Source organism: Cyprinus carpio, chromosome B16 (genome assembly GCF_018340385.1).
Source record: "Cyprinus carpio isolate SPL01 chromosome B16, ASM1834038v1, whole genome shotgun sequence".
Lineage (NCBI taxonomy): Eukaryota > Metazoa > Chordata > Actinopteri > Cypriniformes > Cyprinidae > Cyprinus > Cyprinus carpio.
The window spans coordinates 12961005-12988225 of NC_056612.1; the positions used below are offsets into that span (position 1 = coordinate 12961005).

The 27221-nt window shown below is 36.7% G+C and overlaps 1 protein-coding gene across 1 annotated transcript; it reads right to left on the minus strand.

The window, feature by feature from the left end:
• Positions 1-522: 522 nt before the first annotated feature.
• tax1bp1b (Tax1 (human T-cell leukemia virus type I) binding protein 1b) lies at positions 523-27087 on the minus strand. The gene is made up of 18 exons (XM_042740833.1): positions 26930-27087; positions 22065-22261; positions 13497-13599; positions 12872-13062; positions 12597-12755; positions 11722-11870; positions 11133-11223; positions 9747-9932; positions 8532-8783; positions 8121-8283; positions 7953-8021; positions 7746-7861; positions 7537-7662; positions 4982-5068; positions 4137-4320; positions 2994-3145; positions 1702-1784; positions 523-1442 (listed from the first exon to the last, which is right to left on the minus strand). Exons 2-18 carry the CDS (start codon positions 22239-22241, stop codon positions 1247-1249), a joined length of 2484 nt encoding a protein of 827 aa, XP_042596767.1. The 5' UTR covers positions 22242-22261; positions 26930-27087; the 3' UTR covers positions 523-1246.
• Positions 27088-27221: the final 134 nt, after the last annotated feature.

The following is a 27221-nucleotide window of genomic DNA, read 5'->3' on the forward strand; positions in this document are numbered from 1 at the left end:
GTTTTTTTTTTCTTCATGGCCAATTTTAGTATAATAGAGAAAAATGAGATATATATAAATATTAGATTTTGTATTTGATTAGACTGTATTAGATTTTTCTTTTATGCCAAAAATCATCAGGATATTAAGTAAAAATCACGTTTCATGAAGATATTTTGTACATTTCCTACCATAAATATATTAAAACTTAATTTTTGATTAGTTATATGCATTGCTAAGAACTTCATTTGGACAACAGGTGATTTTCTCAGCATTTTGATTTTTTTGCACCCTCAGATTCCAGATTTTCAAATAGATATATCTTGGCCAAATACTGTCCTATCCTAACAAACCAAACATCAATGGAAAGCTTATTTATTCAGAATCTCAATTTCAAAATCTTGACCCTTATGACTGGTTTTGTGGTCCATGGTCACATATTGTTTTTTGTAATAGATCTATAGTAAAAGTTAAGTAAAGTAAAGCTTGCTAAGTAAAGCTACATTTTTTCAAACTCCACATGACCAGTATGACCAGCATACATATTGCTTCAGAGAAATCTTTATTGGTTTAGATCAAGTATATAAGACACACTCACACAGTAAGAGACCAAATGTATTTAACTAAAGAAATGGAACAAAAATAAAAGATCTAGGTTTGTGATTTCAGTGCACAGGAAACGTGAGCATGCGACTCAACTGAAATAAGTGATTTAAATAGATAAAGGAAAAAACACTAACTCAAATAACTTGATTATCAAGGTTTATCTTTAAAAGCTTATTCTAAAATAATTGTATAATATAGAATCACCCTCTTTAGCTGATCACATACACGCCCTGACAGAAAAAGCTGTACTCTGCCTGCACAGAGTATAGTATAGTAGGCAATGCTCTGACTTAAACTATGGAACCTGACTGGGGAGGGTTCTCAACAGAATGCTTTAATATGACATTTGCTCAGTGTTCTAAAACTATTCTTAAGCACCTGCAATGCTAACTTTGATATGAGAAGTGAGTTAGAATAAACAGTCCTACTGACAGAAGTAATCCTCAACTAAAATGGACTTAAATAAAGACCCTAAAGCGTCACCCAAAATCCATCTTTCAGTCATTTGGAATTCATTAACAGTATCCAGACTACCTTGATTGCATTAAAGAAAGGATAATTTCTCTACAGATGAATGCTCAAAGCTAAACATGCTGTTTAAAGTGGCTGTTAACTGTAACACAAATGAGCAGAATGTGGAGGCAAGGACTCTTTTTCTCGACTAGAAGTTGAGCACGTTACTGTCGAAGTGGGTGAGGACGTGCTTCTCGAAGAGCTCCTGGTCGCAGTCGAGAGGGAACTGTTCGCTGCACATGGGGCAGATCTTCCAGTGGCTCTCCACGTGCTCCTCAAACTTGGACTGGTCGTAATGAGGAGGGAAGATCACTTCACACAGCGGACATCGCTTCTGCTCCCCACTGCGAGATGGAGAAATTAAACTGGGTGAGAAAAGGCTAATAAAAACACAAAAAATAAAGGAAAACAAAGTGTGGTAAGGTGTGTTTGTGTGTGAATGAGCTGGTGCTGGAACAACAGGAGAGTAAAGGGCAGTAAAACAGCATCTGTGTGAAGGCGATGTGGGTGGGCCGTTGAGCTAATGCACATAGTCACACCACAACGAAGCTCAACCACATGATAGGTAACAGCCGTGAGGTTGGTGTTTGTGTGTGTTCTTACCTGGGTTCAAAGCAGAATGGCATCTGTCCATCACTGAGAAACTCTGCGGGGTCAGCGGCGGCTGTAGGCTGATCATTGGTTTGCTGGGGGAGAGCAAAGGAACCGTAAACCACCTGAAAACCTCTATTAGGCCGTTAACTGTGAGTGATTAATATCACAGGAAATCTTGACGGTGAAGCAATATATGACAGCTCTAAACATATGCAATTATGTAGAAGAAAGATTATGTGGGTGCAGTACATTCTATAGCTTTCATACTATTTATATGTACACATTTCAGTCTGCACAGGATAGCATGTCAACAATCTGTGGCATTTTTGAAAAGTGTGCATACGTGTAAAAGTATAAGGGAACCACAGTGTATGGAATAAGAAGGGAACCCCGCAATGAATCGTATTTACATATTTATGTACTTGAGAAAAATACCCTGCAATTGTACTTTTAGTATATTAAACTTGGTACACTTGAAGCCTGCTAAATTGGACCAACTCATTTTGTACTTAATACACTTTAATTGAGCAAAAGTAGTGCTTAAGTCCAGGGGTTAAAGATATACTGAAGTATATTTGATTGTGCTGAAGTGGAACTAAAGTAGGTCATTCAGTCTTGTAATGACATGAGTGAGTAAATGATCAAATTTTCATTTTTGGGTGATCTATCCATTTAAGATAGTTTTTTGGTTGATATTACTTCCAGTTCATTCATTACATCTTGAAAGGGAAGCGATATGCATTATGGGTTACAACACTCAGCACAGTGTGCTCTGTTGTATATTTTACATTTTAGCAAATTTAGCACAACATCAGGGTAAACAGTCTGAATTTTTGGCATTAAATGTTTCAATTAAGTTATTCTAACTTGTTAAAGAACAACTTGGCATATAGCTCTAGTATGTATAAATATGTTATTTGTATATACTTCAGTCACATCAAACTTAATGTGAACAGCCTACTTAAGATATAAAGTGACTGTTTTACACCAACTAACTGAAGCTTTTCCAAGCGTAGTTGGGTAAATCCACTGTTATCCAAGCAAGGCTAACAAGTTCTATTTAGCTGTGAGCATGAGCACTTCCTTAATGTCTCTGCTCTGGGTTAGCAGGGCTTTAATAAAGCCAGTTTAGCTAAGCCCTACCGGAGGCCAGCACAGTGGAGAGAGAAGTCCAGATAAAAGAAAGACAGAGATTTGGGAAGAGTTTAAGCCCATCTGCAGTTCTGACTTGATTAAAACCTTAATCCCACCTCTATATCACTTCTAACATCTGAACGTGGAGGTAGCCATAATGAACTCACAGTGCTCTGCGGCTCCTCTGGTTCCTCCAGTCCATCGGGGCGACTGAGGTTCCGGGATGGCTGTATGCACACTACATTGCTGTCCCAGGATGGAGGCCCAACTGGGGGCAGTCGGGGCATCTGGTCATCAGAGAACTCTCCATCGGCTCCATCTGTCAGGAAAGGAAACCCTTTAATGCCTTAATATCTGGATTTATACCTCAAGAAAACCCTGTAGCTCAAACAAATATGAGCAGGAGCAATCAAGGAGTACATGCACAGCTGCCTAAAATGTGTTTGTAGCCTAAAGTCACACTTGAAAACATTTTACAGTCATAATACTCAATACAAAATATCAAACAGAGACATTTATTTTTAAGAAACAGAAATTCAAAGTGTTTCCATCTCGGGATAAAAGTCATTATAATGTGAGATTAAACTTGTTAAATTTCAAGAAAAATGTCAAAATAAATGTTGAAAATAAAGTCATTGTGTTTTCGAGAAAAAAGTTGTTAAACTGAGAAAAAAAGTCGAAATAAAATGCTGAGAATAAACTCATTAAATTACGAGAAAAAAAATTGTTAAATTTCGAGAAAAGAAGTTGAAACAAAATGCTGAGAATAAACTCATTAAATTACAAGAGTAAAGTCATGTTTCGAGAAAAAAGTTGTTAAATTTCGAGAAAATAGTCTAAATAAAATGCTGAGAATAAACATTAAATTACGAGAAAAAAAGTTGTTAAATTTCAAGAAAAAAAGTCAAAAAGAAATGCTGAAAATAAATTCATTATTTTTTCAGAGTAAAGTCGTTGTGTTTCGAGAAAAAAGTTGTTACACTTCGATAAAAAAAAGTCTAAAAGTGCTGACAATAAACACATTTGTGTGATGTTTATTTCATCTCACTGGAGTGTGTCAAACAGCATCTGCAGTGGCGTAGGTTGGAGAGTAATGCACATAGATGTAGCATATGATGCAATCGATCAGGGGTTGAATCCATCTAATGAGTTTAATGTCGCATTATAATGACTTTAATCTCGAGATGGTTTTATTTTTTTATTATTGCTTGGCCCTAATCCTCATCTGTAGTTGTGTCAGTACACATTATATTTTATTCCTTATTTAGAATGAGCAATTGAAATGAATGGTGAAATAGCAGCATAGATACCCCTGGAATCAGTAGAAGAGTACGGGTTCCCAAACATGAGATCAGTGGGGCGCTGGGGCACCAGCAGAGGAGATGGGTCGTCTTGAGGGTACGGCATCGGGTACTGCAAGAAAACTGACTGCGCATCCACATTGCCATCTTTGTTTTCATGTTCTTCTTCCCTGCTGACACTCCTTTGCAACTCCTGATGGGACACAGGAAATGCAACAGGTGTTAAGTTCGGGTTTTCTTCAAGAACAGTTGCTGGAATCAATAGCTAATCACCTGATCTGCACATTTCAACTGAAACTTAAATGTAAAAATTAAAAGCTAAACTGAGTGAAATTGGTCCAAAGGTGACCAAACTGAAAGCAAAGTCTAATTTAAGGCCAGCCATGAGTCAGGTCCCATTTTTCCATCCTTCTTTTCATCCTTTCCTCTATCTTTGAGTCCAGACAATACATCACTCACCACAGCGAGCAGAGCCAGCAGAGTAGAGTAACTCGCCACCCTCGCACAAACAGTTTAATTAGGCCCTTCATTAAAACTCCTCTGCCTGTTCAAAGGGAGGCAGAGCTCTGCCTTTTATTGAAGTCTTCGGCAGGCGCCAATTTCATTTAGTCTGAACCTCAAATTGGGCCATTTTGCTTCTTGAGCATCGAGTTTTGTGTTGTACCTCGACTACACGTCCCTCTCTGTGGTCCAGGGTAATTGAATGGAAAATAAGGACTCACTTGCACTGCTGGCCCAATTAGAGAGATATGTTAAACCCAAACCAGATCCTGAGAATAAAACAACAAGCAAGAAAAACAACTGCATTTTTAGATTGGCAGAGGCCTGCGGAAAATGTCAACGAAAGCACGCACCCTCTCTAGCTTCTCTTTTTCTTTGGTCAACGAAAAAAGACTGTCCTTCAGCTCCTTGAGTTCTCGGCCCTTCTCTGCCACCTGGCTCTGGAATCAGAAAACAAAGCTGTTACTGAGATTATCTGCTAAAAACATTATTCAAAATGAAAAGAGAAACAACTTTACTCTAGAATGACTGCATGAATGCACACACAAAATTGAGTTGCACGAGAAAAATAAATAAATAAATAAACTGGTAGCCTGGCACAATGGTCAATTATATGGTTTATTAAATAGAAATATCTGCCTGCATGATTGACCAATTAGAGTAATGTATTCCAGAGCCATTTAATAATGTTACTGATGTACTTAAAATGTGAGAAATAAAATAATGGTCTTGCAAATGCTTTCCAATTGCAACTGATATGCTTGGGATTTTAATTAAGCACTTATTTGCTAGTAAATAAAAAATGGTTTCTCTACCACTCATTTACATCTGTCTTTGCATGGCTCCACTAGTCACGTAGAAAAACTGTAAACTTAGCCTAAAGACTACCACTGATCTGCCCTTACTACTTAAACAGAACTGAGTCCCTCGCTCTGTCTCCTGCTGTGTAGGGAGGCCGCCAGCAGATGCATTATCCTGTCTTGATTCCGGGACTCCCAACTGTCCTTCCTCCACTGTCTCCATGTCTCATGTAAACAGCAGTAAAAGTCAGTCTCCTCACTGACACACTCATAAACCAGCACTGTCAGTGTATTTGTGCTAATGCAATGATATCGGGCTTGACTCAGAGCAGCCGTAAACTGTGTGGAGGAGAAAACGGTACTAAGGTTGTCTTATCAGAACATCTGAAGGTCTGCTTATCTCTGATCACATTTCCCTCTGATCTGAGTCATATTGTTCAAAACATACCAAAGAAAAAAACACAGCAGAACTTCCCTTTGTTGAGTCCCAGATGCTATGATAGAAAGAAACTACACTGTGATATAATGAGGTAAACATAAATGCAACCTCCGTTTTACCGGTTTACAATGTAAGTAAACAGTGTTTACAAGACTTTATTAAAAATCAATTTCCCATTGGTGACGTCAAAACTTAAGCATGCTTGTACTCTACTCAGAGTATTCCATTTGTTATGCGAGGGAAATGGAATAAGGAAAATGGTTTAACACATTTACATGACCGCGCATGTAGTCAGATTCCATATGTTTTGCATCATACAAATGTTTATTTAGATCTCACGTATTACGAGCTGTTCAGTGGAAGAGAATATTTACTAAAAATTGGATTTAAAAAAAAACTCTTCTGGCATCAAGGCAAAAATGGCAATTATGCTCAACTGCAGATTGGAAAACATTCCAGGATTTTCTTCCATATAGTAGACTTCAATGGGGACCAATGGGTTGAAGGTCCAAATTGCAGTTTAAATGCAGCTTCAAAGGACTCTACATGATCCCAGCTGAGGAATAAGGGTCTTATCTAGCAAAACGATTGGTCATTTTCTAAAAACAAAAATATAAATATATATACACTTTTTAACCACAAATGCTCCTCTTGCACTAGCTTAACCTTACGTAATCGCGTGCGTGGCGTAGGCGGAAGTACCGACCCTGTGTTTACAAAGCGAACATGCAAAGAAAGTCAAACACCCTTTACAAAAAAAGGCCTACTCCCTACTCTTCCTGTTTGAACCGAAGTACACAGACGAAGGACTAAGCTGCGTGACTTTTCCAACATGAATACGCAATGTGTGAAGACACGTATGCGCATCTCAGAGCTAGAGCAAGATGAGCATTTGTGGTTAAAAAGTGTATACATTTTTATTTATTTTTTTAGAAAATGACCAATCATTTGGCTTGATAAGACCCTTATTCCTCGGCTGGGATCATGTAGAGCCCTTTGAAGCTGCACTGAAACTGAAATTTAGAAATTCAACCCATTGACCACTATTGAAATCCATTATATGGAGAAAATTCCTGGAATGTTTTCCTCACAAACCTTAATTTCTTTTCGACTGAAGAAAGATAGATATGAAATCTTGGATGACATGTGGGTAAATTATCAGGAAATTTTCTTTCTGGAAGTGAACTACTACTTTAAGGTATAGTCAGAACCAGCTTCTGTATTCAGAATTTCAGGAAAATTTCATGAGGCAAAATGCTCATGGTCTATTGTCAATAGTACAGTGATGTATGAAGCACAGCTCACACAGAAGTCGCTTTCAAACTAAGCAGTGAATCCACATGACAAACTCCAACCAGTTGCGAAATCTGCTTTGGGAAACCTTTCACTCACAAATGAAATTCTTGAATGCATGGATTCCTTTTGAAAAGACTGGAATTCACCCATGAAAATTCACCCAAGAATGGTAAATGACTTTTAGACCTGATGGACTCTGACTGAACAATGGTCACCAGGTTGTCATCTGTCTATTATTTTGTAACTCATTTCACGCTGCCTCTCTTAATGTTATCTATATATATTTTTTTCTTTTTGGATAACATAGTATGTCCTCTAGTAGAGTACAGAGTTACGTTTTAGTTTAAACTCTGGGCCAGTAGGTGACACTGACCTTGTAGCGATCCTCCTCAGCAGCCAACTGCATTCGCAGGCTCTCATTGGTTTTAATCTGCTCTCTTAGCTTCACCTCCATCTTTGTAAGCTCATCATTTATCATGCTGCAACGCTCTCGCTCCTCCTGCGGGGGAATATGCTTAGTACTTTAGTATATCAAACAGATTCAGTGTGTCAGAGAGAGAAAAGAAAAAGATAAGTACTCACATTAAGCATCTGTTTGCATTTCCTGTATTTGTCATTTTTGTCTGGCTCCTTGCTTGCACTTTTCAGCTTGCCCTGAATGATGGCATCTAGCACATCATCTGAAGAACCTGGGCTTCCTGTTGGCAGTCCAGAGAACACAACAACATCTCCATACAATGTCTTAAAACTATTGGAAGTTGCAGTTTGTAAAGATTAGCAAGAACTTACCTGGTGCAGATGCCTCTGGACTGGCAGATAAAGGACCAGCTGCTGGTTCAGACCCTGGACTTCTTTCACCTGAGACAAAACACAAGGGTTGGCGGAGACAAGCAAACAGATAAAAACTCAAAACACTAGACTCTGAAGGAGGTATAGCTATATAACCTGAAGGTTTACTCACTCCTTGCTGTTCACTAAGCTTGACCACTTGTTTCTGGAACTTCTGGCATTCCTTATATTTGTCTTTATAGTGTTCAGCAGCCATCTGCAGCCTGAGCCGTAAATCTTCAACTTCTCTCTGCAGTTCGGCAACAGCTAACACTTCTGACTCCTTACACTGCTGAGAGAAAGAGAGATTAGTTAGTTAGACTGTTCTGCAGGTAAACAATGGAAAAGAGAACAGTTCATAAGATTCTTTAGTTACATAGTTATAATTGGTAAACAGAGTGGGCAATCTGGGTAATAGAAAAGACTTATTCCTGAACACAATGGGCTTTCTTGACTAAGCATACTGGATTCTGGCATTAAGTGTAATTGTGGCCTGGTCAGTTTTTTAATACTAAGCCATACAGGTGGGCATCTCTTTACCGCCTCCTGCTGGGTTGAGTTTCTCATCTCCTCCAGCTGTTTTTCCAGGCGGCTACACTCAGCCCTGGCTTCCATCTGTCCCTTCTTTAATGACTCGGCCTCCAGACGGATCCGGTATAGGTCGGCCATGCTTCGGTCACGAGCGTTGGAGGAGTCGCGTAGCTCAGCTTTTAGCATATTTGCCTGCTGCTGGGTTGCCTGCAACTGCTCCTCTTTCTGCCTGAGCTGCTCCCTAAGAGCCTTACTTTCCCCCTGAGAAACAAAAAAATAACACTTATGATAATACAAACATTCACAGATATGCTGGCATTGTCTTAATATTTATTGCAAATGAAGCTAACAGTGAAAAATTCAGCTTCAACTGCTTATCATGCTGATATGTTTTCTGAAAGTTGGCCTTTTTGCCACTTTTATTGATACATATACGTAAAGGAAATTATCAAGAGGGGAAAACAGGATCAAGGACCATGTCTTAACCACTAGTCCACAGCTTCAATCGTAACACTGCTTTTAAATTAGCAATATCCAAATATAGAGTGCTGTAGGGATGACGTACTGTTGTAGACCAACCTGTAAAAAGCCATTTAAGATATTTCCATTCGCTTTTGATTATTGCAGAAAATAAGCTCTATGACCAACAAAAGTTTGTGACTCTTACGCATTTCATTCATGAAGACAATATTCACAAATAAAAGCAGATTTTATGAACGTTTAAGCTTAAATACAATTGTCAAAAGTAAAACTAAAGTTAAGCTGTAAACAAACTACTCCGTTGACGAATTCAACATTTCCACCGCTAGTTTCCGACAACTCTTTCAGTCTTTATTTAAAATTGACAAGTTCAAAGTCTAAGGTTGAATAGTTTGCAAAAGTTCAAGTATAAACACAGCAAGGCTTTAAAAAGCGGACTAGTGAGTATACGAGTTTTCCTGTTTGGTGTGTTGGCGATTAATGTCCCCAAAAACCTCTGTAGTCTCATTTAGCCAATTAGAATATACAGGTAAAAGCTTTAAAACATAACAGAATCGGGATTTACTGATGTATTTTATGTCATAGAATGCAGTCTGAAAATATCTTGAGCTTTTGTTAACTCCGGACCTTATTTCAGGTATCTGATCAGAAACACATTAAAATGGTAACTAATTTCTGGGTTTTAGGATTCATTCCTGCAGCACTCTATATGAATATAGGTTAATCAGAAGCTTTTGTGTGTACCGAAGGTGAACTGTTGGCCAGTAGTTGGTGGTGCTGTTTTTCTTTCTCTGCCAGGCAGGATTTAACTCTAGTGAGCTCCTCCTTCAGCTGAGCAATGGTGTTCTCCTTATTCACATCCACAGACTTCAGCATCTGCAGCTCAGCACTCAGTTTAGTGTTCTCAAGCTCCCGGTTCTTCAGGTGAATCTGTGCCAAACACACACATACACCCTTGATTCAAACAGACTGTTTGACTTTCTCTTTGCACATCTGCTGAGTAATAACCTGGGCCCATGGCACATAAAACTAGCAGTGTACCAAAGCCAGTCCAGATCCCGGACGAGCCCCCAATTATCCACACGATCTCTAAAATGAGGTGTATTTCTGCATGGAGAGGAAGTATGCAAGCTAAACCTAATTATAACGCAGCAGTAAGAGAGCAGCAACTCTGCTCCACCCCCACCCTTCTCTTTCTCTGCCTCAGGCAGCTGCTGTGAAGTGAGGGCAGGCTGTGTTTCCGTGGCTACAGCCCAGCGTTAACGCCCAGTTCCTGTGCCCGCCACAAGAAAGTATGGAGTCAAAGTGAGTGATGGACAGTGAGAATTACACAGTGCAAGCCAGAGTAATTAGGAAAAAAAATGAGGGTCTGTATTACACTTCTCTGTGGATAAATGCATAAGCGTTTACAAATCAACAACTCAAAAATGTCTGTTTGTTGGTTTTAGGTCAATTAAATAGGTAAGGGATAAGAAGAGAGATAAAAATACTAAGAAATCATACTCTGGAATGAGCATGTATTAAACCAAAAGATAAAGGATAAATGAATTTCTACATTTACATATTCAAAATGAAATAAAAGTGCTTTTCTTAACTTTTGTGTAACGCGCAGACACACACACATACAGTATATATATAACAATCAAAAAAAAATTATAATAAATTAAAAAAATAAATAAATATATAAAAGACAGATTTCACATTGAAAAATAAAAGTAAAAAAAAAAACTTTTAAATACAAGGAAAGAAAAACCTCACCGGAATGCAATTTATCTCATTAGCTCTGTTAAACTGATGTGTTATTTATAGTGCAATTATTATTAAGGGGAAAGATCTGCATCATGACGACCAATGAAATTTGTACTTTGAAGGCCTAAATAAAGCTGAAAACGGAGGAAAAAGCAGTATTATATTATATTCTTTGGTAATGTAAACTGTAAAAGTACAAATATTTTGTTTCAAAAGTAGTGAAGTAATTTCTCCAAATATTGATTATGTACAGTAATGAAGTGCAATTTTTCAGGTACTTTACACCCCTGGCATAAACAGAATATATTGTGAGGGCACAGTGTTCTTTTCATATGGGTAACCAACAGGGACATGCGTGAGGTAGTGAGTGAGTGGCATTACCTTATAGAGCTCCTTCTCATCTTTCTCATTCTTCAGCTGACACTCAAGAGCCTCTTTCTCCAGGGTTAACTTCTTCACTCGATCCTTCAGGCTGTCAAATCAGAGCCATTATCAATCATTCAGCTACACAAGGAACATATCTAGAACATGTTCAAAAACTCTTTTCTTGTCAAAGTGATATATAATGACATCTCACGATCCTATCTAAAGATATGCAAAACAATTCATGGTTTGTTACAGGGATGTCAAAAGTCCTGGTACTTCGATCCCAAAGTACTAAATTGTAAGTAACTAAACATCAGTTTTTCTGCAGTATCACTAGTACTGATTGTTTGCTTGAAAAAAAAAACATGATTGTAAAATACTTGAAGGCTACATGGCATTTTTTTTTTTATATATATTTTTGAAACAGAAACTGTGGACCAATAGTATATTATTTTATCTGTGGCACTGGAATTGAAAACAACGAAATTTAACTGGAATTGATTATGGAAATGTTGGTATCATGACAACTCTAGTTTGTTATGATATATATATATATATATATATAGCCTCTTTGTGGCTACTTCATTATGGTAGGAAATCGCACCAGTCTAGTTCTGTCTCTTTCTGCAGGCCTTTTTGTGTGACTCCGATCAGATCCTCCTCTAACTGCAACAGTCGAGCTGTACTCTCTTCCATTCTCCTTTTCACCTCCTCTCTCTCCTCCTGCAAGCCCTGGGCAGACAGCTGCAACTCCTGTGTACACACAAAAACAGATAAGAGAGCAAATTCCCTTAGCCATAAGCATGTTGTCTTCCCAGCTGCTGCAGAAATGATGGGAGTTATTGCAGAACAGATCATTGGCTCTTGAGTTATACTTGAGTGTGGTCTCAGAGAATATACAAACATGACTAATGGGAAAGCAGGTCTCCAAATCCCACTCCAGTCTCTTCTGCAGTACTACTGCATGTGCAGAATTTTTATAATTATTTCAGCAGCGCATAAACAACATATAAAAGTGTGGTCATAAAATTAACAGCCAGAAATGGGTGTGCTTGTTTTCATCTTTAAAATAATAGCTCTGCCTCAGAGCTGATACATTTATACTTTATGAAAATTGCCACTTAAAAGCAACAAATGGCAATGATGTTGATGATTGTCATGTCTGTAAAGATGTAAATTATTATTATTATATTTTATGTATTTTTTTATGTAAAGAGTCCAAAGAGAGACTCTCACTAGAGGGTGCTGACAGCCTGTGAACCTGTGAGAAAATGCTTTTTTTGCCATAAACATCATATCTGAAAGGACAAAATACTGTATTTTACCCATTCATTAAAATGTGAAAAACATTTCTATTTCCAATATATTTGTACAATATTATGATTTCAAGCCAGGACAATAATAAAATCTGGAAAAATAATTCCTTTTCCTCTTTTTAACTCAAGCTTTTTTTCTTTCTCTCCCTCTCTGTCCTCTCACCTCCACATCTTTCCTGAGCTGAGCGCTGCTCTCTCGCTCCAGCTCATATTCTTTCTGTAGTCTGTTCTTCTCATCAATCAGTTCATCCCTCTCTTTCTGTAGTAGGTCCAGATTTTCCAAGAGCTCCTTCTTTTCCTGTTGAATTTGTTCCATCTTTTGCTGGAAAAACAACCAAAAGTGACAATCCTGGCATGTGAAAACTGACAAGAAATATATAGTTCAACTATAGTTCAAGAAATCTTGAGTTCAGTAGTTACAAAACAAAATCCCCTTACCTCCAGGTAACTAGCCTTGGTGGTGACCACCAGGATATCAGATCCTCCTTCATCCTCCATTGTCAGCAGCTCCTCCTCTGTGGGGCTGTTGGAGCGGAACTGGAATGGAGTGCTGGCCCCACGGATCTCTCCCTTATGTGTGACATAACAAAACTGGTAGAACTCACCATCGTCATTTGGGACGTAGTAACCTGCAAAACACCCCAGAATCAATCAGAGAGAACGATCCTAGCGTTAGAGCGATTCATGGAGTATATTACATCAAACTAGCCCGAAGTCCATTATTTACATCATACTTTTTTACAGTTCCACTCCAGCTTTATGACAGACTCATGTCATTTTATTTAATGGTATATTTTCTTAATTGCTGTGAGGAATCCGGACTCATGCCATGAAAACCCTTTAATCCTTTACAAAGATTCCAGTATGTGACCTGAACCACTCCACTAAAACTGGCCCATCAACACTTCAGCCCTCTAATAGGAGGCCTCAGTGTTTCCTGTTTTATTGCATCCATCACTACATATTAAAAGCCCTCAACGAACCTTTAAGGGGCCTTCTCTCTGGCATGAAATTCATTGAAGAAATGCTGGCATGAAACCCCACTTTGACAATGTCATTTTACCTTGAAAAACCACAGATCTGTTGACTGCAGCTCCCTCGGTGTAGCTGTCTGGAAGAGGTGACCACAGGAACGTGTAGTAGTCACGAGCGGTGCTCCAGCCAACCTGTCAGAAACAGAGAGGTTTTAAAGGGTTAGCATAATTGACTTAAACCTCTGGTATTTTTTTATACTCCACAGTAATAATTTAGATTCAAGTAAATGAGATCCACATTGACCTTGTTTTTCAGTTTTCATTACCAAAACACTTCTGTGTACTTTCTTGCTTACTTATAAACAGCTCCGAACTATCAAGGAGATAATGTCACCATTTTTGGAGTAATGAGAAATGTTGTTTCAATAGTGAAACTCTTTCAGTCATTAAGTAGAGATGTAATGCTTCAAATAAGGTTCTATGAGAGCCTCTGTGCATGATTTAGTTGTTTGTGAGAGAGAAAGAGCGTTAAAAGTCATTTTGGAAATAAAGCTGTTTGACATTTATATCCTATTGTTTGTCATATTTAACTGCTTGGTAAGTGTATTTGTTTTCTGTGGCTCATTTGTTGTGGTAGAATGTAAGCCACTTTTTAAATAACTGAAATAATTTGGCAAATTGTCATGAAACTGTAACACATTCAAGATTTGCTACAATTCACAGCTGTGTAGTTATACAAGAGTAGTCATCCTCTTAGAACATCTGACAACCAATAAGAATCAAGCATTCATCAGAACTTTGCTTTGAAAATTTATAAATCTATACTGTTTAAAAAAAAAACAAATCTAGAATCTCCAGAAAATCTCCAGTCCAGAATTCTAGATACTTTCCAGTTGGATAATAACATTATAAAATGTACAGCAGATACATTTTATAACGTTTAGTACTTGTATATCCCACATATATAACCACTATCCATATAAGCACCTAACATAACATATCTATAATTTCACAATATACACACTACCAGTCAAATGTTTGGAATAATTACATTTTTTTTTATTGTTTTTGAAAATCTTTTATACTAACCAAGGCTGCATTTATTTAATTAAAAAGTACAGTAAAACAATAATATTGTGAAATATAATTACAATGTAAAATAACTATTTTCTTTTTGAATACAATTTAAAATATTTATGAATTAATGAAAAATGTTAAAAAACTCCAGACTTTTGGAAAAAAATATATAATACAAATATTAACATGTTAAAAAATGTATTCACATGCCTCTAAAATCAAAACACACAAAAAAAATACAAATAATGGTGCAGCTTTTGGCAAATGTGAAGCTATAAAGTCACTAAGTGTTTATGTGAATTCTCCCACATACACTAATAGGAAGACTGTAAATGCTTCGTCGTGGTGTTGACCATTGCCTGATTCACATCATGTTGCAAGATTCTTTGGCACATTGTGCATTTTTCTCATCTCCATGAGGCCTAGTAGAAAGCCTTTGAGATGAGAACATAAAAACATGAACTCGGCTGTGTTTTACGGGGGCAAGTGAAACTCAGCCTATCTACCACATGTTTCTCGCCAAAGCCTCGTGAATATGTTCGGTTGAGGGAGCGCGGCTACAACTCAGCCTTAACAGGAAGAAGAAAATAGGTGAAAATTTTATACATACTTCAGAATGGAAACCAAGATGTAATTATATGAACTTTATGTGTTGTTAACTGATGGTTGATGAGGGGGAGTACAGAAAATACATCCATAATTTCAGCCCTCTGTCATAAAACTGTCAAACAAAATCAGACTCACATCGGGCTGACTGTGTTTGTGAACATGCAAAAGCACAAGCCTAGTACCTGCTATTAGCATCTATAGCATCCTGGAAGTAACACAGACACACACACACACACACACTAAAAATGCAAACTCACTACAGCTCAGTCGTATTAGAAAGTTTTGTGGCTTGTTTGCTCAAACCATACAGCTGTCCTCTATGTCCACAATAACATTAGTGTTGCAGAAGTCCCCTGATTGTACAAGAAAGTTGCCCGAGGTGCTGGAGCTGTAAAGAGCAGGAAGCCATTAAAGGCATGGCCCATACGGAGCGTCATTACTGCCTGGACCAAACTCCACTCATTAGAGACGTTCGGGGTGAAAGAGGGCAAAAATTAAGCCCCTTTGTGTCTCTCATTTAGGTTTGCGGGGGGAATGGTAACCAAAGGAAGAAAAGATGGATGAGAACGAAAATGGCATGAGAAACTACTCAAGAACATTCAGGATGAGAGCACCTCCAGCTACATTTAAGAAGAATGGACAGTGCACAAATAAATCTAGATTAAAAATAAAACAAAAACAACAAAAAAAAAATAATAATAATAATAAGAAGAAGAAGAAAAATGACTAATAAGTACTAATAAGTATAATTACTATAATTCACTGGATAACTATTTTGATGGGGGGAAACATGAAATATATAAAAATAGTTATTTTTATTACTTAAAGTAATTATTATATTATATTATATTATATTATATAAAATTAAATAAACTGCAAGGACAAAGGTAAACCTAATGAATAAAAAAATACATACATACTCCAAATATATAACCACTATCCATATAAACAATTTACATAAAACATATATGTAATTTCTATTCTATTCTATTTCTATACTAACTACTTGTTTTCTTTTTATTTATAATAAAAAATTACCCTCTAACACTAGCATTCTTTTGACTTTTTAACTTTATTTAGAAAAGACCCTCTAACACATGTTCCCTTTTATTTTTCTAATTGTTCTTATTTTATATCTTTTTATTTATTATATATATAAACTTGTATACTGCATTAGGCTAACTGAGACTTGTCAGAGCAATTACATATTGTTGCTCTTTTGTTGCCCTTAAATTTCTTCTATTGTCTTCATTTGTTAATTGCTTTGGATAAAAGCGTCCGCTAAATGACTAAATGTAAACTTACATTTAAATGTAATTTTATACTGTACACTACATCAAATGTTTGGAATAATTATGATTTTTTTTTTAAATAAATCATTTTATACTCACCAAATATAAAATGATTTATACTCTTTTATAGAGTTCTTATACTCACCAAGGCTGAATTTATTTAATAAAATACAGTAAAAGTGGTAATTTGTGAAATATTTAAAATAAATCAAGAATAACCCAATAATACATTTTATAATATATTTTAAATCAAATAAATGCAACCTTGGTGAGTATAAAAGACTTATTTTAAAACCTTTTTTTTTTAAATCACAATTATTCACAAAAATAACTAAATAAATGGTGCATCTTTTGGCAAATCTGAAGCTATAAAGTCACAAAGTGTTTATGTGAACTATCCAACATACACTAAGAGGAAGACTGTAAAATAAAATATCAAATAAAATAATTAGTTTATAAAAGCCATGCAGTTTAATATTTAGTGCAGTAAATATCTTACAAGTGTACAAACACTTTCTGGAACTGCTGCATATAATGAACACAGCTCTACAAAGAACAAAAGAACATCCCAGTGTTTGTGAGAAAGTACCCAATTTCCTGACTCGCAATGACGCACGGACTTGGCCCATGACTCTGTCTGTGCTGACTACATGCAGCAATGAGTACAACCAGTCTATATATCAGGATGCAGTGCAGAGAACAACTACTGCGCTGACAGGATAATTATAAAGCAGTGTTCACCTTCTTCGCGGCTAGTCTGATGGCGTGTTCTGACAATCCAACATGACGCTCACAAGTTTTTCAACTAGACTCTCTCTGTAACCATTCCAACTTCATAAGAGAGCCACAGGCAGCTTGCCTGCTCAAACAAGAAACAATAGGCAAAAAGCAAACTCAATGATGCTGAGCGCATTTCTCATTTAGAGGCTTTAAAACATCCTTACACATAATTTTATGTCATAATATACAATGTTATGGCTCAGATAATGGTGACTAAGAGGATGAAGTAGTTGGAGTTCTCCAGTGTTTGAATCACATTTACGCTATATAAAGATTTCCTGATTCCAAGAACTGTACCATTCATAAAGTTCAGGTATGATCAGTTAATCTCCTGTTAAAAACACTAGGTGGCAATAATAGCCTTGCGACTGCCTGCGCTCCAGGCAAGTGACTCATGGAACAGGTCTTGCAATTTTCTGGTGTTTGGCATGGCTGCCTTTTGTCTGTCAACACAGACAGAGCCATGTTGTGATTTATGATCATGTGCCCTTCATTGCCAGAGGTTATTCTGTGTCTCTGGGTGCAGACAAATGCATGTCAGTCAGCCAACTCTGTGTGGAGGAACACGCCTTCCCTTCAGGGTATATGAAGACACTCTGATCCAGTGGCATGTCAGACTACATAATGTAAGTTCTTTCATAATTCAGAACATAAACAAAGATTGCAATTGGACAGTAAGTACAATTATATAGAACCGATGTACTCAATGACCAACAGCCATTCCTGTATGTAATGAGTTGAACTTTGTGAATTGCATCTGTTGTCTCAGTAGATATATAAAGTGGCATTCAGGTGAAGTTGGAAATATCAAAATAATGCAAAATAATTTTTTATAAGATGCCATGCATAAATAAGCAGTGTATAATCATGATAGAATATTTCTGTATTATTTTTCCAATATAATGTATCATAATAATAATGACTGGCCAACTCAGAAGTAGGATCTTCCCAGGTAAACTCAAAGCCTTTTAAAGGGATAGTTCACCAAAATTGAAAATTCCACTATCATTTACTCATCCTCATATCGTTCCAAATCTATATGAATTTCTTTCTTCTGTGGACCACAAAAGAAGATATTTTGAAGTATGTTGGTAACTAAACAGTTGATGGTAGCCATTGACATCTATAGTATGGAAGAAAAAAAAAATCCTTTTGGAAGTCAGTGGCTACCGTCAACTGTTTGGTTACCCATATTTTTCAGAATATCTTCTTTTGTGTTCACTGTTCAGCAGAAGAAAGAAACAGGTATATAGGTTTGAAACAAAAAAAGGGTGAGAAAATTAAAATTTTCTTTTTTTGGTTAACTGTCACTTTAAAGCCAGATATTTTAATACTGACAAAGTTTGGTCCACATATTACAGCTTATTCTGGCTGAAAAACCCCTTATGTGTCAATATATTGTATGTATATATTGCGGTGTATGATATTTCATATTTTTGTAATGCACCACGTTGAAAGTTTCCCTGTACATTTTTTTCCACATGTAAGTAAAACAGACATTATAGCTGATATATGCCTACGTTATTTAGAATGTAATCAAATCAAAGAAGATTTTTGGAATCAAATCCACAGCTTGTGAATCAGAATTGAACTGAATCAGGAAATTCATATTGATGTACAACCCTAAATACCTCTGTAATTCTGAAAACACCACACCACTTTGTTCTCAAGGATATCTTGTTTTTTTACTACTTGAACCAAACTGTAAATATCTTTGAAAGATTTAATTGCATGAACTTCACAATCTCAAAGTCAATCAGAACTGGTGATTTTAGCCAGCTCTTTCCATTTGATATGGATCAGATGGACTGTGAACTATGGAGATTTTAATCCACCTTCCAAGAATTTGAAAGTTGTACCTGTTTCTCACGGGGGGGTTGTCCCTTTTAATCAAGAACACTGGCCAGAATGTGATAGAGCTGCTGAGAAGCAGAAGCCCTCCTGACAGCCAGCCATAAAATAACAGCTTTATCAGGTTCGCTATATCACACGCAAAGTAAAAAGTTCTAAAACGCCACTTTGATCTGGTCGGACCCGAACCCAGACACTAAACCCTGACAGTGACCACACTCAACTCCCTCTCCACTAACCTACAGCAGTCAGATGTTCCTTTTATTTCCTCTCGCCGTACAGTCCACATCCATAATGCTGTAAATGCCGTTTGTTTTATATTCTCCCATCCAGCAGTAGCTGGGGAACCCCAGAAAGCAGATGGAGCCAAAACACCCCACTTATCCTGCCAACGCACATATTTCATTCCCGTGCACACCGTCGTGACCACACTCGCGTTCAACTACAGCGTGATTTGTGCCAACATAGTGGATTTTTCAAACTACCAGCGGGTTGTAATATATATATTTTTTCTCTGCCAAGCAAACTGCCAAGATCTTTCACAAATACTCAAACCGCATTCTGTTATACAAGCCGCTAGTAAATGTTCACTTGATGAAAACCTTGTTAGAAGGGGAACCAGTCGTGACTGAGATTTTCCTGGATATGATTCACAGTTTTTCCCGAATAACATGAATAAGACATACCCCATCAGTTCAGGGTGTCGCACCACATTCCCTTCAGGTTTTAAAAGAGATTCATTTCCTAGTTAGCTCTCCATAAAACATCTTCCTCAAAAACCACAGCAGGTGATCATCTTAATGGCTTGTGAGGAAGTGTCCCGCTATATAGCCTACTTTGGAACCAACATCTAGTATGCATCAAGCACAGACATTTGGGTTACACTATCTATAACACCTATCTGTGACAACTACAAAAAAAAAAATACGCAGTCTTTCCAACTCAGACTACAGCAAAATCTGGTTCTGAAAATCTTTTACAGCAGGAAACATTTAAGTGACCAGCAGGAAATCCAACATTATGTTAAGCAGCAGTAATGGCGACTCCCCAAACATTACACTGCCAAATATGACAGCAGGGCCTTGTAATTTCCACACTGTGGAAAGTGAAGATGGGAAATGGAATCAAGACATTAAATGTTGCAGTAACATCACACATGATTCCTATAAAATGGTAGAAAACCAACTTGGCTGACTTGAGCACTGTCTTGAAATAAGTGAAAAGGGTAGCAGGCATAAAAAAAGTAGGGCTGAAAGTCCAATAGGTTAACATTGTGTTGACTGAAATACTTGAATTCTAATACTTCACTTTAATAGCTGATACATGATTTAGTAGAATAAAATGGGATCAAGGAAACAACTAGACTGCGGTTCATACTTCAAAAAGAGAAAACAGAGAACTAAGCCTGTATTTGCCAAACAACTGTCATTGGTGTAATCTGTTAAACAACTTACAGCACCACAGTAAACAGTGGCTTCAGGTCTAAAAAAATGGACAAAATGTAGACCAAATCCCAAAAGAAGGCCATACTAGTCAGTGCTCGATGGCCCGGGACCAGTGTGAAAGATGCACGAGACAGTTGACGGATTTGTCACTGGCCCAATCGGGGCATTGCTGCATCCTCATCATTTGTAAGCTTTGCCAATTCAAACATTCATGTGATTTTAAACCATTCAAGTGCAAAAGGATGCATGAAAACATAGAAATGAGTTCCACTTCATGTCTTCTTTCCTTTGAACAGACAATCACACCTTGCGAATGTGAACATTCAAGTTATTTTAAAGCATTCAAGTGAAAGAAGACTAGAAATAACTCAAAGTACTCTCATGCCATTTACAGTGCACACAGCACACACACAGGAAGCCGTGTCTCTGATTACACATGAACAGCAAATTGAGTTTCTTTTCATGTCTACTTTTTTCCTTTGAACGGACTAAAACATACAAAATTATGTCAAAATACCCATCTTGGCGATTATCCTCGAAAACGGTTTGTTATGTCTTGAGTGAACAAACAGTTGAGAAAGAAATGGGATGTTAAAGCTTATATTGGATCCATACTTTGTGTCTTAAAAGTGACACGGACTAGGCCTAATTTACCATTTGAAAAAAATCACTCACTGCTCTTGAACCAATAACTTTAACTATTTTTAATCTGTAATGAATTTATACAGTGAATACTACGCAACGTTACTTTCCATTTGTTTATTCAATTTCTGTACCTAAACACCTACAAATCTGAAAAAGCATTGTTTAATTTGTATGTTTGTTTTTATTGCTTGTCATTTGTTTATTTGTTCTTATTTTATTACTGACTGTTCACTTAATAATGTTTGAACTTTATATTTTTTAGGCTAGTAGTTTTTGCTGCGGTGTTGAAGTTGGAATAGAGAGTTGTAAAAGTTAACTGGAAATGAAAACGTTGGCAGGGCAAGTAAAAATCTGAACCACTGGAAAATGCGGGAATAGTCATGGTGGGACATTAGGTCTGGTAAGCGCCATATTTCATTTTTGACAGGAATGAAAATGAGGCTGTGCAGTTGTTTAACAACATACCAATTGTTAGGCTGATGAAACGTCTTTCTGTTGACAAACACCTCATAAAAAAGATTTGAAAGGTGTGAAAATTACATGATCTAGTACCTTTATACAGTGTGCCATTGTAAAGACTGTATTTATGTAGTCTATTCCTCACAGCCTAGTTTTTAACCGTCTTGAATTCAATATGATGTCTAACCTGATTAAAGTCTATTGAGGAAGGCAATCGGACAAAGAAATATTAATACAATCCAACTTCATTTTCTGGACTCATTATGAAGAATTTATGTTTTAATATACTAAAATGTTACATTTACTATAATCAATTATATTTCTTTATATAAAATCTTAAATGTAAGTGACTTGTTTGAAGGTGGAATGGTGATGAGATGAAACAGAAGAATCTAAGCCAGGTTACAATCTCTTATCTATTCTTCTCTTGGTAGACACTTCATATCCAAGGATTGAGCAACATATGGCAGAGAAGAGAAGGTATAAAAACAACTGTCACCTTGAATATGCCGACCCAGTCCTTGGGATGTGGTTTAATGAACTGCGTGAGGGTGTAATGGCACTCTAATGCTGCGTGAGGAAGGTAACTTTTCCCCACATTCTGGAAGATGACATGGGCAAAATTTGATGTTTCCATGGTGCTGCTTGCTGCTGTCCCCTCCAGGAATAATGCCATCTGTCTATCAGCAGCTGAGTCTGTGGGAATACAGGACCCATATAAGAAATGGAACAAAGAAGAGACACATGAAAATATTTTGTGCCAGATTCTACAGTTATCTAGCGTGAATATGCAACATTATGAAATGGTCTTTGGCTGTAACAGAACACAGCTTATTCTGTCTATTTTAATCATTACATGTTTTTAAATCTGCTGATAATTGCTGCACAATTAAAAGTTTCAAAATCACACATAAGCAATAATGTATCAGTTATTATTGCAAAATGATTTAGACATTTAAACACAACTGGGTCCGTACTGACAGTATCCTACTTTTTACCAAATAAATACGGAAACTGACACAAAATATTAATTTGAGTAATATTAACTTTTTTACTGTGTGAAAACACCACTCTGAGTCCTAATTACAAGTTTGTGATTATTTTGCATTAATGACAAGCTGACTGTACATTATTTCTATTATTGCATGACTGCTTAACAAAGAAAAAACAAGTGCATGACAATACAAGGACATGAAATATTGAAGATTAAAGCGTTTGTTTGAGGTTCAGTAGCTTAGTGGCATTAAAAGGAAGACTGAAGATAAATGGCATGGTTCCTTATAAGCCCACATGACTCAAGTCAGGGAATATTTCTGGATTATAATTACAGGGCATTATTTTTTTATTTTTTTATTTTTTTGTCTCTAGAGGCATCAAAAATATTTTCATGTAATAAGGTTATAAACTTATTTTGTTCATTTTGTTTGTCTACTGCATTTGACTCTTACACATTGTATTTCCATACCAAGAAAGTCAACTTATTTATGAACTAGTTTAATTCATATCAATTAATTAATTTTGATGAATTAAAGTTTTGATGTGATTTACATTTGAGAGAAAACAAGCAATTTATTTAAGTATTTATTTATTTTATGCCTACCATCTCTTTCAAAATAAATCAAATGGGCTTAATAATAGGTTCCTTTAGCACAATGACCTAAAGTTACATATTTAAACTATAAAGCCTGTGTGGGTTTGATGAACATCTGTGAATAATAACATCATGATGCACGCTGACATTTGATACTGCTTGGTTTTTGTTTGTTTTAATAAATATATTTTGTTGTCAACCAGGAGTAAAAACATGGTTGTGAAACCTCATTCTGTCATACGCATACACACACACACACACACACACACACACACACACATACAGTGCCCTCCATAAGTATTGGAACAGTAAAGACAAAATTGTTCTGTTTGCTGAGGAGTCAAGAAATCTGTAAATATGGTTAAAAGTTGAATATGAGACAAAACTACAGAATGTCACATTTTATTATTGGGTGATTCAACACAAAGATGTTTTACCAGCTAAGAAGATCAGCACTTTTAGAGTTTCATCTCCCTATCTGATGTGAACATAAGTATTGGAACAGTTGCCTCACAGGTCTTTCTAAGTGTTCAGCTGTGTCCTGTTGCATTAATTCTTCAGATATTAAAAGCAGGGAATGTGTCTTATCAGTCATATCCATTGCTTCTGCATTCTAAGCATTCGATGACGACACACGCAAACTAGGATGAAGACGAGGAAGCCGACGCTGAAAGAAAAGCAAGCAATGTGGATGCTAAAAGAAAGAGGAAGTCAATTAGAACTATAGGAAAAACAAAGGGCATGGAGAAATCATGTGTTTGGAAACTACCGGCGACATCAGCAACCAACGACGACCTGATCGGCTGAGAAAAACAACAGTAGTTGATGACAGACAAATCATAAAAGTTGTGAAAATGAACCCCAAAATACAATCATATAAAATCACCAACAACCTCCAGAAAGCTGGGGTGATGTTCTGTCAATCTACAGTCCGCAGGAGAATCTGACACAGAATTACAGAAGCTACACAGCAAAATGCAAACCTCTGATCAGCACCAAAAATAGAAAGGCAAGATTCTTCACCAATTGTGAGCCAGTAGAGTTTTGGAACTGAGTTGATGGACCGATGAGGCAAAGATTAACCTTTATCTAAGTGATTGGAAAGCAAAAGAGTGGAGAAAAAAGGGAACTGCAAATGATCCTAAGCATACAACCTCATCTGTAAGGCTTGGTGGAGGTGGTGTCATGGCATGGGCATGCATGGCTGTCTCTAGAACAGGACCTCTTAATTTTAATGATGACTTAATGTCTGATGGCAGTAGCAGAATGAATTTGGAAGGGTACAAAATCATCTTGGCTACCAATATTCAAGAAAATGCCACCAAACTCATTAGAAAGCACTTCATATTGGATCAGGACAATGACCCAAAACACCCTGCCAGTTCAGTCAAGGGCTTTATCAGGGCAAATAAATGTAAAGTCTTAGATTGCCCAAATCAATCTCCAGATTTAAATCCGATTGAACATTAATTTCACCAGCTGAAGAGGAGACTAAAGACAGAAACTCCCTAAAACAAGTAACAGTTGGAATTGGCTACATTAAAGGCTGGGGAAAAACATTTCAAATCATAAGACCAAGAGTCTGGTGAGTCTATGGGTTGCAGACACACTGCTCTGATTGCATGCAAGGGATCTGCAACTAAATATTATCTTTTAATCTTTTACATCTGCCTTAAATTCAACTGTTCCAATACTTATGCTCACATCAAATAGTGGGATGAACTCTAAAAGTGCTGTCCTTTTTATTTGGCAAAACATGTATGTGTTGAAAGACCTAATAATAAAATGTGACATTCTGTAGTTTTGTCGCATATTCATATTTTAATCATATTTGCAAATTTCTTGACTCCACAGCAGAGAAAGCTATTTTGTTTTTACTGTTCCAATACTTATGGAGGGCACTGTATATATATTTGTCCCGTGTCTCAAGAATCCTTGCTATAACAGTTTCTGTTCCGGACTGACTTCTATGGTGGTTTTTTTCCAAACTATAGAATTCAGTGGGGACCAACTACTGTTTGCTTAATCACATTCTTCAAAACAATTTTTTTTTTTTTTTTTTTTATGTTCAACAGTAGAAAGAAACTCATACAGGTTTGGAACTACTTGAGGGTGAGTAAATGATGATAACTTTCATTTCTGGGTGAAACAAGTCAATTTGATCTTAGATTAAACAGTACTCAGCCACTCTGTCTATCAACTACCCTTAAAACCTTCCATAATTCTTAATAAAGGCTCTTCAAAGTATAATACTTTATGAAAGTAAACTGCATTTATTGTAAACAACTTAAACAGACACAGGTCAAATTATCACCACCACAACTATCAAACTCTGGGAAATGTACCAATTTTGAACTAATGTACTTTTACATGCTTGAAACATCCGTCACATCTCACGCTCATAAGGTGATGACTCAGTAAGCAATGAACAAACTGAGTCTGATGATTGTCGAGATTTTCCTGTGTGGTTGTGAAAACTAGGCGCACTTGATAAGAAAAGGTCGTTTGTTTTGTAATCATGGCGATCCCTAAATAATATGTCAGCAGCGAAGACCTTAAAGTTGTGTGTTGGTTTACCTGACCAGTTTCTTCAGTTTGTCTTGCTTGGGGAAATAAACATTGCAAATGATTTGAGGAACACGTGTTGTACATAAAAACCTCCTTTAACTATTCTTCACTAAGCTGTCACATAAATTCATTCACACTGCTCTTTTTTTTTATCTAATGAAACATATGTATAAGAGCGCAGTGAGTACAGCGGCAGAGCAGGAAATTCCAGAAACTAAAGAAACTTCGTCACGCTTTCAGAAACAGCTGAACTCTTCCGAAAAAAAAAGAAACAGATTTTTCACACGGCATATTTTAGCATGCGAAGGAGTGAAAACTTGCGATAACCGCCCATAAAACAGATTAGCTCCCCCTCTATCTCAAATCAAAAGTATTATGACGTCACGGATGACGTGTCTTACTGACTTGAACTGTAAAATGCTTTTTTTTTCATCATGTTTACACGATCATGTAGCCCTATAACAACAAAACTGCATTTATTGCGGCTGTTTGGTTATAACTTCCGTGACACTATTTTACCTGTCAATCCAAAGGTCGTCTCTCTAAAAATAGCACAACACAAACAGAAATGTGACATTAGATAATTCAGCCGAAAAAATAATTAGTTATATGTGTAAATGACTGTCAAAAACTTGTTTTCTCGACATAAATGTTTCGCTAATAGGCCGAAGTTACAAGCACTTACACTTATTACAACTTCCGAGTATTAATCATGTTGTTTTCACGAGGAAAAGTGAAATAAAAAATATATTTCATAAAGCATAGTAGGCCTATATAAAAAGTATATGGTTATACCAAATATACTCCACATGCATCAAGTTTTCTATATTAGCTAAGCTAGTTGTAGCGATGTAGCTTGCTAGCAGCTCGTCTTAGCCGTCTGGCTAAACAATAACAAACCATAATGTCAAGACAATTACAGCTTATTAGCTTTTGCCATTCAATCAGTGTTTGATCATCCCAAATCCGTATCTTATCTGGTCTGTATTTCTGTATAAAAACGCATCAGTTAAAATCCTAAGTCAAGTCAAAGTGTGAGGCCGATAGTTCGGGAATAACCCTTATCATGCTCCCGACCAACTGTCTTCCACCACAACAGAGCTCACAATTACATCAAAAGTCAGTGACATAAAATCATAGTCGATATTTAAAACCAATACGCATATAGACAGACAATACAAGTGGATAAAAAGACGGCACAATACCTCATTTTCATGCTGAAGTATCACAGAAAAACCCAGCGCTGTTTTTGACGCACTTTCCAGTCTCAAAGTACATCCCCCTGCTCAGTTCGTGTCAGTGGTTTCCCGGAACAACACAATAACAACAACACCACTCTCATCACACACGTCATATCCGCCACAACTCAATCCAGATTTCATCTTCAGGTAGTTTCCACTCACCAGGCTCAGACTGACGTATATTATTATACAGAATATTATACGTGTTTCAAGGATAAATAAATAAATAAATAAATAAATAAATTTAGTTGTATAG

Coding starts and splice junctions, on each gene's coding strand:
- tax1bp1b (XM_042740833.1), bottom strand. CDS start 22,241: ATGGCATTATTCCTGGAGGGGACAGCAGCAAGCAGCACCATGGAAACA. Junction 8,022..8,120: donor TAGTGAACAGCAAGGAGTGA/GTAAACCTTCAG, acceptor GTTTTGTCTCAG/GTGAAAGAAGTCCAGGGTCT. Junction 1,785..2,993: donor CAGAGGAGCCGCAGAGCACT/GTGAGTTCATTA, acceptor GCTCTCCCCCAG/CAAACCAATGATCAGCCTAC.